Source organism: Nelumbo nucifera, chromosome 5, assembly GCF_055504915.1.
Source record: "Nelumbo nucifera cultivar China Antique chromosome 5, China Antique-T2T, whole genome shotgun sequence".
Lineage (NCBI taxonomy): Eukaryota > Viridiplantae > Streptophyta > Magnoliopsida > Proteales > Nelumbonaceae > Nelumbo > Nelumbo nucifera.
In genome coordinates this window covers 37208264-37223301 of record NC_142653.1, presented here as the reverse complement: position 1 = coordinate 37223301, position 15038 = coordinate 37208264, and the positions used below count along the sequence as shown (strand labels likewise).

Sequence of the window (15038 nt, the reverse complement as noted above, 5' to 3'; positions counted from 1 at the left end):
AAGAAAGGAGATGGCAAAGCATGTGGACCCTTTCAGCTTTAGTTTGCCCTTTTTCTCTTAAATTTTTCAATATCTAACTAATTAATGTCATCACATTAATGAAACACTCAAGAAAGCTAATAACAGACAAAAAGGGCAAATTGGGTATGGAAAAATATATCTTTCCAAGGGCAATATTGGCAATTAAAAAGATTATATAAAGCCTTTATTAGAGCTCAACTCCTTCATTTTATCATTTGGGGATTGAATTTCATTGATATATAGAGGCTTCAGCCTTTAGGGCCTCCTTAGCTTGAATCGACCTTTCAGCTGGGCCAGAGGAAGAAATACTAATTATAGATTTGAATCACCCCTAGCCCCTAGGAGACGAGGAATATTCTGGGCTACAAACTCAACTTCACAATTTCACATCCAAGGCACTTATGGAACCCAAAGTGCTCAGAACTCTTTTCCGGCTTAGATTAAGGTTCCAATGAGAAAGGAGGGTAGACAAGGCGTTTGTGCTAGGCAAGCCAGAGATGGGGTTCACCTGTTCAAGCAACAACCCACATTTGTTACGACTCTAGAGTCATAAGCCTGTGCTGAAACAATTGAATTAAAGTCTATGATTTGCTGTCATGGCTTCATCATAAATTAGATGAAGTGACTTCTTGATAAGGCCATTGCAGTACATTTAGCTGCGTTTGGTTTTAAGAAAAAAGTAAGGAAAGAAAGGAAAAGGTAGGAAACTTTTGCAATCCTTTATAGGTTTTTTTACATTTTTCTTCAAACCAAACAAGCCAAAGTTTAAGGCTATGATTTTCTGTTTTAGCCCTGCGCTATGACAGTATTATAACAAAAACAAACTCTTTTAGGAAGCTGAACTAAGCAAACAAATAAAAAATTAAACGTCTATTTGCAATGTTTTCAAAACCGGACCGGACAGGACGGTCAGAGCAGAAAAACCGGGAACTGGTCAGTGGTCACCTGACTGGTTCCATTTCAGCCCAGAACCACTTTTTGAGCAAAAAACATTGAGTTGGTCAACAAACGCTGACCCGGGTGGTTGAACCATCGACCCGTCAATCTGAACAACGATTTTTGGCTGTTTTTTACTTTTTTACTTTTTTATAATTTTTTTGTCAGAATGGGCCCGTTCATTCAGTCCGAACGGTCAGACCATTTGACCTGGGAACCGGACCCCAGAGCGGTTCCCTGTCAGGTTCAGTTTTAAAAACCTTGTCCATTTGGTTCACAGTGGAATTGGAATCAAAATATATTGAAATGAGAATCAGAATGGTTGATTTGTATCAGAAAGAAGAATGAGAATTGAAATCAGCTTAAATGAGATTTCATTTCCAATCCATTCCCTCAAAATGTCATTCCACCAGGAATGGGAATGAGATTTCAATTCTGTCCAACCAAACAGTTGGAATTGAAATGATCATTCTGATTCTGATTCTAAACCCTTATTCCTGCAAACCAAACAGGCCTTAAAAATTGATGTAACTCAAGTAGGATAAAATGACAATGAATTGCTCAATAAGATCAATGTCAACCCAATGGATCATTTCAACCATGTTAACCATACAAACACATGCATTAGCACGGATTCCTTCTCAAGCACAAAATGATCTCATGGCTGAGAGCTTTCTCTTGTAAAGGGTCTCTTTATCTTGGCATGTGTTCTTCACAAGCTCTACAACTTATATATAGAGAGATGTCGGGAGTTTATCAAGTTAGAAGTAGAACACAAGCTAGAGTCTCTCTCAATAACACTCACAGGTATATTATACAGAGAATGATAATCCACCAGTAACTACCAGAAAGGAAAATGCATCTAACCAAGAGAATTTCAATACGTCTGATGATTCTAGAGATATTCAAAAAGACGATTCGTTTTGACAAGGGCAGATCTCCAAACTAGTTATCTCCTTGTTAAACTGATTCCTAGCTAGAAATTTATTAAACTAATTAAAATCTTGTTAGAAGCCTCAGGCCAAGGAAAAATCAAGTCAAGGGTTGTTGGGGACCCTACAATTTCTTTTGATCTTTGGTCTTGACAAATCTAGCTTTTCAGTCTTTCAATCCTATTATCCCTTTAATATATAACAATTAACAAAGGATAGCTTTTTCCATCTTTTTAATCCTTGGTATGTATAATTAATTTTCAAAATGCATGGCATTGATGCTTTATGCAATTTGAAAATTTTCAAAAGAAAATTAATGTAGATAAAATGTGAAACATAAATGATGGAGGCCCATCACAAGGCCCATCTCATTCCTAGGGGCGGCAGCTCCTAGGATAAGGATAAGCTAATTAAGATCCAAGAATTCAAGATAAGCAAGGGATCAAAGAATTCAGGATTAGCAAGACTCTTCCAAGATTAGCAAGATTAGTAAGACTCTTCCAAGATTAGCAAGATAATGCAAGACTCTTCCAAGATAGAACAAGACTCTTCCAAGATTATCAAGAAAGACTCCAAGAAGCATCAAGATTAGCAAGATAATCCAAGATCCATGCACCTAGGGAGATCGGATGGAGGAGATCAAACCAAGGAGAGTTCGATCCTATCAAATTAGATGTTTAGATCTATCCTAGTTAAAATTTCCTAGTTCTTTTACAATTTCCAAATGTATTATAAATACTGTTATTTTCCCAAAGTTATTCATCAATTCATACTTCAGATTTTCAGAATTTCTTCAAGTTCTCTTCTTCCTATTTTTGCCACCTTTTTCTTTCCTAGAGAAATCGGTGTTTTTCGCTAGGTGCTAGCGAACGCCCGGTGCTTGCATCGCCAGCTCCGGTTTTCATTGCTTCCACGCTGCGTCAGGTGGTATCAGAGTAGGGAATTCGCCCAATCATGTCCAACCCAGACGGTAGCAGTCGCAACCCACCCCGTGACGGAAATCAGGGGTTCCTAGCTGTTTGGAAAGCAATCGAAGAGCAGCGTACAGCCACACGTAACATCGAACGGCAGTTGGCAGAGGTGATTGAACAACTGCAAACCTTGTTACGGGAGGTTGTCCCACGAATCCGGAAAAATCCACAGCAGATCGCAGGAGGCGACCATGACAGACCACCCGTCGCTACTGCGTCCCGATGCCCAGTTCTTGACGACGATAGTGATGATGATTTCGAATTTGGTGGTGTTCCAGTTCTTCCTGGCAACGACAGAAACGATAGAAATTGGCACAATCAAGGTAATTTCAACCCCGTAGGAATAATGATGAATTTAAACTCAATGTAGATGTTCCTACTTTTAGTGGAGATCTTGGTATAGAGGGACTTCTGGATTGAATCACAGAAGTCGATAGGTTCTTTGATTACATGGAAATACTAGAGGAACGAAGGGTAAAATTAGTAGCTTTCCGATTAAAGGGAGGCGCATCTGTTTGGTGGGAACGGATGAGAGAGACCCGGATGAGAGAATGAAGGGGTCCTGTTTGAACCTGGAGACGCATGAAACAATTGATCAGAGGTAGATTTTTACCTCCTGACTATGAACAATATATGTTTGAATCTTATTAGAGGTGTGCACAGGGTTCTCGTAGTGTTAACGAATATACATCTGAATTTTTGAGATTAGCTGAAAGAAATCAATTATCTAAAAGTGATAACCAGCAGGCAGCCCGTTATCTAAGCGGCTTAAGACCGTCTATCAGAGATAAAATTGGTGTACAGATTGTTCTTAGTGTACAGGAAGCAAGGAACCTAGCCTTGAAAGCAGAATTAATATTCCAGGACAAGGCACGCAGTGATAATTATTGCCGGTACAGCGGGAGTGACAACAGACTGGCAACTGTCGACAGGAACAAATCAGTTCCGGCAGTACAACTTTCTCACCCGGCAAGTACAAGTAACGCCGGTAAGGCTACTACAGGAGGACATACTCGAGGTAATCCTTCCAACCCTCCTAAACCCAGTAACCCTTATGCAAGGCCTGCTCCTATTAAATGTTTTAAATGTAATGAGGTTGGACATAGATCCAGTGATTGTCCTAGGAGGAAGGCACTTAATATGGTAGAAAGGGAGGAGGAAGAAGATATTGAGGAGGAAGTATATTGTGGACCTGATGGGGAGGATGAAGAGGGTCCATATGAACATGAGGAGTATACTTGTGTGGTAAGAAAATTGATGTTGTCCTAAAAAATAAGGATACTTCTCAAAGGCAAGATTATTTCGTACCAGATGTACTGTCAAGGGAAAATTATTTAATTTAATTATTGACAGTTGTAGTCAGGAAAATATTATTTGCAGGGATGTCATCCAACAATTACAGCTGACTCCTGAAAAACATCCCAACCCATACACAATTGGGTGGATCAAGGAAGGAAGCGACGTACGAGTGGAAGAACGCTGCAAAGTACTTTTTTCAATTGGTAAGTACCATGATGAAGCATATTGTGATATTATAGATATGGATGCTTGCCATATTTTGTTAGGGAGGCCTTGGCAATTTGATACAGATGCAAGGAACATGGGTAGTAAGAATACCTACCAACTTGAAAAAGAAGGTACACGGTATACTTTGTTACCCATAGCAGAAAAAAGTATTACAAATACTCCAAAGGCATATGAAAAGAATTTCCTTACCATCACCCATCATCATGCTGAATTTGTTAAAGAATGTAAGGATACTCATGAGATACATTTGTTAGTAGTAAAAAGAGAAGATGTTAATGATGAAAATACAATTCCAGCTGAAATACAGGGACTACTGGATGAATTTAATGATGTAGTTCCAGAGGAGTTACCAAATGAACTCCCTCCCATGAGAGATATACAGCACCATATTGATTTTGTCCCAGGTGCTAGTCTACCTAACCTCCCACATTACAGGATGAGTCCTAAGGAGAATGAAATCTTACGGGAAAAGGTAGAAGAATTGTTGAAAAAGGGACACATTCAAATCAGTATGAGTCCTTGTGCAGTACCTGCCTTATTAACACCTAAGAAGGATGGCAGTTGGAGAATGTGTGTCGACAGTAGGGCCATTAACAAGATCACCATTGGGTACAAATTTCCCATTCCTAGGCTGGACGACATGTTGGACCAACTAAGCGGAGCTGTAGTTTTCTCAAAAATAGATCTCAGGAGTGAATATCATCAAATTAGGATCCGTCCCGGAGATGAATGGAAGACAGCCTTCAAGACTAGAGATGGCTTGTTCGAGTGGTTAGTCATGCCCTTTGGACTAACCAACGCACCTAGCACTTTCATGAGGCTGATGAACCAGGTATTGTGCCCCTTCATTGGTAAATTTGTGGTAGTCTATTTTGATGATATTTTGATATACAGTAAATCTATCACTGAGCATGTGGGACATATTAGGGAGGTCCTGAAAACATTGAGGGAAAATAAATTATATGCTAATTTGAAGAAATGCATCTTTATAAATGATAATTTATTATTCCTAGGATTTATTATAAGCAAGGATGGTGTGAAAGTAGATGAGGAAAATGTGAAAGCCATTAGGGAGTGGCCGACCCCATCCACTGTCACAGATGTCAGGCGATTTCATGGGTTGGCAACCTTCTATAGGCATTTTATTAAGAATTTTAATAGTATCATGGCTCCCATTACTGAATGCTTGAAAAAGGGGAAATTTCCATGGGGAGAAGAACAAGAACAAAGTTTTGCTCTCATAAAAGAAAAGTTATGTACTGCTCCTGTTCTTGCCTTGCCAGATTTTAATAAGTTATTTGAAGTTGAATGTGACGCTAGTGGAGTTGGCATAGGGGCTGTATTGTCCCAAGAGAAAAGACCCATTGCTTTCTTTAGTGAAAAATTATATGAAGCCAGGAGAAAGTGGTCTACTTATGACAAGGAGTTTTATGCTATGATTAGAGCACTGAAAACATGGGAACACTATTTGATTGCAAAAGAATTTGTTCTCTACACTGACCATCAAGCCCTAAAATATCTTAGTGGGCAAAAGCAATTAAGAAGTGATTTACATGCCAGATGGTCTACTTTCCTAGACAAGTTCCCATATAAAATTATGTATAAGACAGGATAGCAAAATAAAGTGGCTGATGCACTTAGCAGGCGTGTAGCTCTCATCAAGACCCTCAGCGTTGAGATTGTGGGTTTTGAGTGTCTAAAAGACTTATATGCCCAAGATGAAAACTTCCAACAGGTATGGGAGAAATGTGTGAATAAGCAGTCAGCAGAAGACTTCTTTATTTATGACGGGTTCCTTATGAAAGGGGAACAGTTGTGTATCCCTTGCACCTCCCTCCGCGAAAAGATCATCAGGGATCTGCATGGGGGTGGACTAGCAGGACACTTGGGAAGGGACAAAACAATAGAAGCTGTTAAGGGGCGATATTACTGGCCGAAATTGAGAAGGGATGTGTCTATCATCGTAAGCAGGTGCCATGTTTGTCAGACAACTAAGAGACAAACCCAGAACACAGGCCTCTAAATGTCCCTACCCGTTCCTATTGCTATATGGGAGGACTTGTCCATGGATTTTGTGCTAGGCTTGCCAAAGACCCAGAGGAACATGGACTCCGTCTTCGTGGTGGTTGATAGGTTCTCAAAAATAACCCACTTACTCCCATGCAAGAAAACAACAGATGCGTCTGCAACAACCAAATTATTTTTCAGGGAGATTATTCGATTACATGGGGTACCCAAGACCATCACTTCAGATCGTGACACACGGTTCCTTAGTCACTTTTGGATGACCCTGTGGAAGATGTTTGATTCATCACTTAATTTCAGCAGTACAGCCCATCCGCAAGCAGATGGACAAACAAAAGTGGTAAACCGGACCTTAGGGAATTTAATCCGCAGCATATGCCGGGAAAGGCCAAAACAGTGGGACTTCGCCATTGCCCAGGCTGAGTTCGCCTATAACAATGCAGCGCACAGTTCTACAGGCAGATCCCCATTCTCCATCGTATACATGAAGGTCCCTAACCATGCACTGGACTTAGTGAAGCTACCCAGAGTATCCAGCGCAAATATCTCAACAGAACAGATGGCAGAACAAATCCAGTCCGTCCAAGAAGCCGTGAAGCAGAAGCTAGAGCAATCCAACGCCAAGTACAAGATGGCCGCAGACAAGCACCGCCGACCTCAAGTGTTTGATGTAGGTGATGAGGTTATGGTCTTCTTAAGGAAGGAAAGGATTCCCGTAGGTACTTACAACAAGTTGAAGCCTCGGAAGTATGGTCCATATAAGATCGTGAAGAAGATCAGTGACAATGCCTATGTAGTAGATTTACCAGATCATATGGTATGTCCAGGACCTTCAACGTTGTTGACCTTCATCGGTACCTACCGGAAATAACACTCGCCTACCCTAGTCACGACTCGGGGTCGAGTTCTCTCCAAGTGGGGGAGAATGATGGAGGCCCATCACAAGGCCCATCTCATCCCTAGGGGCAGCAGCTCCTAGGATAAGGATAAGCTAACTAAGATCCAAGAATTCAAGATAAGCAAGGGATCCAAGAATCCAGGATTAGCAAGACTCTTCCAAGATTAGCAAGATAATGCAAGACTCTTCCAAGATAGAACAAGACTCTTCCAAGATTATCAAGAAAGACTCCAAGAAGCATCAAGATTAGCAAGATAATCCAAGATCCATGCACCTAAGGAGATCGGACGGAGAATATCAAACCAAGGAGAGTTCGATCCTATCAAATTAGATGTTTAGATCTATCCTAGTTATTATTTTCTAGTTCTTTTACAATTTCCAAATGTATTATAAATACTGTTATTTTCCCAAAGTTATTCATCAATTCATACTTTAGATTTTCAGAATTTCTTTAAGTTCTCTTCTTCCTATTTTCGCCACCTTTTTCTCTCTCCTAGAGAAATCGGTGTTTTTCGCTAGGTGCTAGCGAACGCCTGGTGCTTGCATCGCCAGTTCCGGTTTTCATTGCTTCCACGCTGCGTCAATAAAGAAGATTATAAAATAGAAATTGGTCATTTTTTCTTAATTTTTTTTGGTGGGCATGCAAATAACCTATAAAATCCAATAATAATAATAATAATAATAATAATAATAATAATAATAATAATAATAATCATAATCCAAAATTAAGATAAATTACAAGGACTAGAAAGAAGAAGTTTAAGAGCAGGTAAGTTGGTTCCTTTACTGGAATTAGCTTTTTAGCTACAAGCCATCCATCAGCTGTCCCGCCAATTAAACTATTTGAATAAAAGTTATTTTGGTAAGGCATGTTTCCAATATAAGAATCTAATTATGGCAACCCAGATTGTGATGCATTAACACACCAATTAACTTAATAAGACGTGTAATATACCTATACCTATTACTATTAGGTATCAAATTAAAGAAAGTACTATATGAATTTGATTACCCAAATGACACAAATTTAGTAGGCATCTCTTTTTATTATAATTTTAGTTAGTAAGACTCAATCATGGAAAGTATAGTGGACTTGTGCATGATGTCAATAACTTGTAAGAGATGAATAGGGCCAAACACATACAAGAACACCTCAGCTTATATACATTGTCTTTTGATGCAAGTGTAGTATTTATTTTATAACTTTCATGAAAATTTCAGAGCATGGAGATGTGAACAAAGCCTGTCTCAGAGATATTGGAACTTGAGAGAAGGTGAAATTTTATTGTCATCTAGAAACGACTGAAACTGTATTAGTTATCTATAATATGAACATATGAAGAGCAAAAAAAGTTAACAAAATTCATGTATCCCTAGCCTAGACAACAAGAAGTCAAGAACAGTATTCTAATTAATTCATAAATATATATGAACCTCATCACCATTTCCCTTGGAGGAACTGAAATGCTTTTCCATGTTCAGCCATATAAGTTGAGATAAAATTATACAAAAAAGAAATTTAGGAGTTAATTAACTTAAAAAGGATTTTACATGTATCAGTAATTAAGAAGAGATGCCCACACCAAGAAAGTCTATGAAGGGCACATCTTTGTGTTTGGAGTCATCTCCTTGCTCTTGATCTGTAGTCATTCTAAACTTTGGTGTCAGCCCATTATCTCCAAATCTCTCCAACTCGGTACTCTTGATCATTTTGTTATTCTCATAACCATGATCACTCTGGTTAGGGTTCCCATGCTGAGTATAAGTAAACCCCTTGTAGTTAGGAAGCAGTGGTACACTGAAATTCCTGCATCCGCTGTAGAGAGAGGAATTAGTATAGCAGCTATAGCGAGGTTGCAGATCAGAAGTATGTGAGCTCCCCATAATGCAGCAACTAGAACTGAAGTAATCCCTCCCTCCGCCATGAAAAGTATCTACTGACTGTGTGCTGGTTGTATTCATTGAACTCGAAAATACCCAAGTTTGGGGGGAACTCGATGGGGATACTTCAAAGACCCCATCTTTTCCATGACTTTGGAATTCAAGGAACTCACTACGGTTGAACTGGAATTCTTTGGACTGGTTCTCTATTTGGGGTCTTGAACACTTTCCGTAGTCATGAGAGGAAGCACTGGAATTTCGAAGAAAAAAATTTTGGCAACCCCTCTTTCCATAGAGCTTAGACCGCTCTCTGTGTTTTCTAGCCATGATGACATGCCAGTGATTCTTCACAGCATTGTCAGTTCTACCAGGGAAGAGACGAGCTATCAAAGCCCACTTATTTCCATGAATGCGATGAGCTGCGAGAAGCCTTTCTTCCTCTTCTTCCGTAAATGGCCTTCTGTTAATTCTCGGGTCAAGTTGGTTAAACCATCTTAATCTGCAACTCTTCCCTGTGAATTAAAAAATATAAAATAAATATATATATAATATTATTTGGGAAATTACAAATAAAACGACCATTTATTAGTGATTCTGAAATTTTAGGTGGGAGGGGAGAGGGAGGGAATGAGATAATTTCTTTTATTAGTAGATGAGGAAGTGGGATATTAAACTTCATATTTGTTTATCATGGAGTTGATCAAAAAAAAGAAAACAAAAGAAGAAAAGAAATTTGTTTATTATGGTGCAACGGATATAATTCTACCAAATTGATCCTCAGAGGTAATTTAAAGGTTGAATGGATGTTTAAGGTTGAATTTTAATTAGTATCCAACTGTAATTGAGCTTTGAAATTAAAGGGAGGAAGGGGGGGGGGGGGGAGGGGGAGAGAGAGAGAGAGTCTTCTATGTACCAGATCTTCCTTGAAGCTTTTCTGCTATTGAGTTCCAGTTCTGGGGGCCATATTGCTCGACAAGCTGCCGGAGTTTCTCATCCTCGGCAGGTCTCCAGTGTCCTCGAGGACAAGTCTTTCCATCATCACTTGCTCCAGACCCTGAGTCCTCCATTATCAATTAAATCCGTGGCCACAGAGCTGCAGATTATCTTCCAATAAGTAGAGACCTAGACAATATAATTTATGGCAACAAGAGAATTAAGGAGGAAGAAGAAGCACCGAAAGAAGAAGAAGAAGAAGAAGAAGAAAGTGGGTTGGTTTATGGGTTGCGGATGAGAAGTCACTTTTGTGGCTTTGCCTAATACGATGAGACTATATATCTGTAGAGATACTGATAGTTTTTCTTGCTTTTCTATTGGCACATAATTAACCCTCACTATCAATTCCCACCTATTTGCAAACTTCACTAACAATACTTTGTCTTTCATATTGCTCATATTGAGAGATATATAATAAAGGGAATAGAAAACTATTTTCAGGTATGCTGTTTTATTGAATCAAACGGGTTACCTTATTATTTACATGGCAGTTCAACACAAACGTATTCAGGCAATATGTAATTTATTGAGGTTGCCTATTTGAGATCTTCTTTCTTTGGAGTAGTTTATTGAATACATATAAAAGGCAAGCTTATTAATTACTACAAGGAACTGCATGCGGGTTGTTGACACGGGAATGATCATATTGTTCGTAAGTAGTAAGCTTTAATGCACCCCCATGTGGTGCAACAACAACTAGGCGATTTCTCATGTTTATGTTTCGAAACAAACCCCTCTTCAAATTAATTAAATACAATGTGGTGTAACTAACTGTGACTACATATTCTGAAGCTTAATTTCATTGGTTCACGAAATTTCCCATCTTAGTGTAAATGCATGTGGAAGATCGTCCATTTGAGTGTGTTACATTAATTAGTTATTACCAAATTATTTAATTCATTTTAGGTTGGAAATAAGTTATTTGAAAAGATTATCAAGAAACTGTTGTGGCAGATGTAACTTTGTCAATAATTGATATATTTAGTCTATATGTAATTTATGATTTTAATAAAAAAATTAATTATTCTATAATTTTTAGAGAACAGAGAGAGAGAGAGGGGTGCAGTATGTTGTAATATAATAAACTGTTTATGACAAGTTGAAGTAATAACTATAAGGCTTTATAATTAAGAGCATACATACTTATATATCTTGAGGTGAGGAGTCTCTTTTATAAAGGGTAGGGCTTTGGGGCCTTCAATATATTTTATTTTATACTCTTTGCTTTCTTGCCTCTCTCACCTTATTTTAGTAAGGTTGCCTTTGTTAGTTATCACTAACCAAGAAGGGAAGAAAATAGCCAAACTGTCAAAACTGGGCTAATTTTTCCTACCTAGCTATAATTGGCACTGATATCTTAACTTTGATTTTTCTTTTGCCTATTAATATTGGTGATATATAGTTTAATTATAAATGGGTAGTAATAAGAAGGAAATTCGTCTGCATCAGTATATGACGTGTCTGCTACCTTTTTACTCTTCCATTTTATGTATTTGCTGAACTCTTCTATCAATGATGTAACCTTGATAGGCAATTTATTCTTTGATAGTCGTATTAATTGTTTAGATGTTACTCCAAATACACTTCATTTAACTACGCCAATTACAACATGAGAAGGACTCTAGGGGCACAAATTTGATCTCTAAAAAGAGGTAAGGTCCCTAGTCATTTTCTTATGTCCTTGTTACAAGTTTTAAGTAGTGAATATTAGCCTTAAGTCGGTCCAAATTCTATTTAGCACGATATCAAGTTAAAAAAAATGGGCAGCCCGTCTTTATTTTCTTGAATTCCATATAGATGGCGAGTCAAAGGAAGAAACATTTACATTAAATAATACAATAGTAAAACGATTTCTTAACAGAATGAGACACCATACTCCACGAAATCAAATTCTTCTTTTTGCCACTACAAAAAAAACACACACACACACACTATTTAAAAATAGCTTATCCTACACAGCAAGTCAACAGCCATCGTCATGATCATCATTTATCATTTCTGCTATTGTTATATATATATATATATATTACACTTATTTTGTTTGAGTAGTTTAGACAATACATGCATACGCTCATCAATGACCTTTCGTCAGCTCATTTAAGAAATTTTAAAAGGGTTTCCCTAAATTGGAATAAGAGGTGTCTCCCAACCATCTGATGAGCTACTAATCTCTCTCTCTCTCATATATTATGGGTTAATTAGGAAATGGGCAATTGAACTGTTGGTATAAAATTAATTCTATGGCTATTCATCCACTGCAGAAATATCTTATGCCGGTTATATTTGCATGTATATCTTTAATTAAAATGCAATAGAGTATTTTATTGTTGATTTGTTATACCCCCTTTTTGTTTAACAATCATCTTTAATTACCATCTGATATATGAATGCTGGTATGTTGTTCTATAATTAATTGAAATAGTAACCAGTCATCATCAATACATTGGATTATGAGAAATTTTTTCTAACCAAGGTTCAAAGTATCGAAGCGTATTGGTTTGTGTCGGTGCTTTTTTTTATATTTTATTTATTTATTTTTTAAAACCGGTTTAGAAGAGTCAGTTTAAGTCTTGGCTATCCTCTGAATCATAGTCTGACCTAATACAACTCCTATAAAAGCGTATCGGAAAGTTCCTGACACGATATGTATCAATTGATCGATACGTATCAATATTTTGAACCTTGATTTTAACATATCATATATTAACTAAGTTATTTTAGAAGTCAGATTTTAGTTGCTACCATCATTAGTTTTTTCTTTGGGGTGTCTGTGTTCATGTTGATGATACCAATATTTTATAGTTATATTCAAGTGCATGAAATTAAAAAATTGCAAAATCAAATCACAGGAAACGCCAAGTTTGAGCAAAAGAGTGACAGCTTAGAGCTCAAATAGAGATCACTAACTTAAATTGATGTATGAAGTATAGTCATTTTCTTTGTAAAAATTAAATACAACCTATACCTCCACTATGTTGAGCATAAGAAACGACTCAGAACACAACAATATCTTAAAGCTTATACTGCTTCATGATTGAAAACTAATTGTTTTGAATATGAATATAAAAATGCATTTAAAATTTTTGGGGTGAGCTTCTACCAGTAAATGAAAGGAACATGTCATAAAAACTGGGTGGTCTATTTAGAGCCTCACTAACAAGTAACAACCATATATTTTGTTATCCTAACAAGGTTTTCCTTCGGGATATAGAGAAGAAATAATCATATTAGTATATTAATAGTGGGAACAAAACTTAAACCACCCCAGTTAATTAGACGGCCAGAAGATTGACTCAATTAAATCCATGAGTTTAAATGAGATGTTAGTCAATGTGAATTGTTTTACTCTTGAGTTCCAAAAACAAATTAAATCAAAACCATTTGGCTTGAAAATAATTGGGTTCTTAATACAAAATTACAGAAAACATGTTTTTAGTTGTATATGTGTTTTTTGTTTTCAAAATTGAAACAAAAGATATGAACTTGAATTTTGTTGCTTAAAGAATATGATTCATCTGGTAATTTGATATCATGTTCATGAATCATATAGATCTATACTCTAAAACTTATTTTTGTTTCAAAAACATGGATTGTTATTATAAAATAAAACCAACTTGTCTTTCTTTCTCAAAACAAAGCATTGTTTAAGAACATATTTCAATTTTCTGTTGATGTGGCAACTTTGAAAACAAATTTAAAAAAAGAAAAATCATTCATGTCCTAAAAACACATCCTTAGTGACTAATTTTTTGAGTTTATATGTTGAAAGCAGCACTACAGTAGTTTCAAACATTCCGCACATTAAATCAAAATTTCAACCAATCATGCTAAAAGGCATCATCACATGGTCTACTTACTCTTCATTGATTCACATTACACAAGGTACATATGATTTCGTGTTTCATAATGTATACTTATCATTAAAGATTTTAACAATATTAAAGATGTCACCGATCTATCATGTTGAGTTATGTTACAACAATTCCATAGAATGCATCAAATAGATTTTTCCAAGAATAATAAATCACTTTAAGGGCATGTACCCTATTATCCAGGACAACTGACCTATTCCTTCGAGGTTTTAAAGCACTTATATCCAATGGTAATATATACACCCATGGAGAGAACTAGTCCAACTAGCATATTCAATTGTTATCTCTTTCTCTGTATGTATATATATATATATATATCATGGAAAATTAAAAAAAATAAAAGAAAAAATTAAATATTTTTTAAAGAAGACTATACATGTTGACACAACTCTGTGAACAATATATTTTGTTATTGTTTTAAACATGTATGCACTGTCAGGTATGGCATAGGACAAAAATGCTATCTAGACCCAAGAAATGTCAAAATGAGGTTTCTTCCAACACCCCTATTTATGCATGAAACCCAATGCAAAAATTTGGTGTTTCCATTTCAAGTTGAATCTGATCTGTCAAATACATTTTGTCATGGATAAAACACCCATACAAATCGATACTCAATCTTTTTTTTTTTTTTTTTTTTTTTGCTTTTTAGATTCCTAGCAAACTTTGAAAACCCCTATATCCCGCTATCGATCGTATCAATATTTTGATCCTTATATTTATAAACATTAAGGTTGAATTGCGTATATATTGTACTTATGTGGTAGCCATGAAACAAGAACACTACAAAACAAGCTCTAAATGTTTAGAGAAAGATGTACAGAGTTCAAAATGTATGGTTGCAAGTGGAAGCTTTGCAGCATTGAATAAGTAGAGATAACATGAAACTAATATACATGCAACAAAAATATCTCTCAATTATATTTCTTATAGAATTAGACATGATCAAAACGAATTGTATCAACTTTCAGATTTATTCTTT

General features: G+C 36.6%; 1 protein-coding gene across 1 annotated transcript; it reads right to left on the bottom strand.

The window, feature by feature from the left end:
* Nucleotides 1-8610: 8610 nt before the first annotated feature.
* MYB69 (myb domain protein 69) lies at nt 8611-10511 on the bottom strand. The gene is made up of 2 exons (XM_010272078.3): nt 10105-10511; nt 8611-9703 (listed from the first exon to the last, which is right to left on the bottom strand). Exons 1-2 carry the CDS (start codon nt 10256-10258, stop codon nt 8874-8876), a joined length of 984 nt encoding a protein of 327 aa, XP_010270380.1. The 5' UTR covers nt 10259-10511; the 3' UTR covers nt 8611-8873.
* Between the last annotated feature and the right edge of the window lie 4527 nt (nt 10512-15038).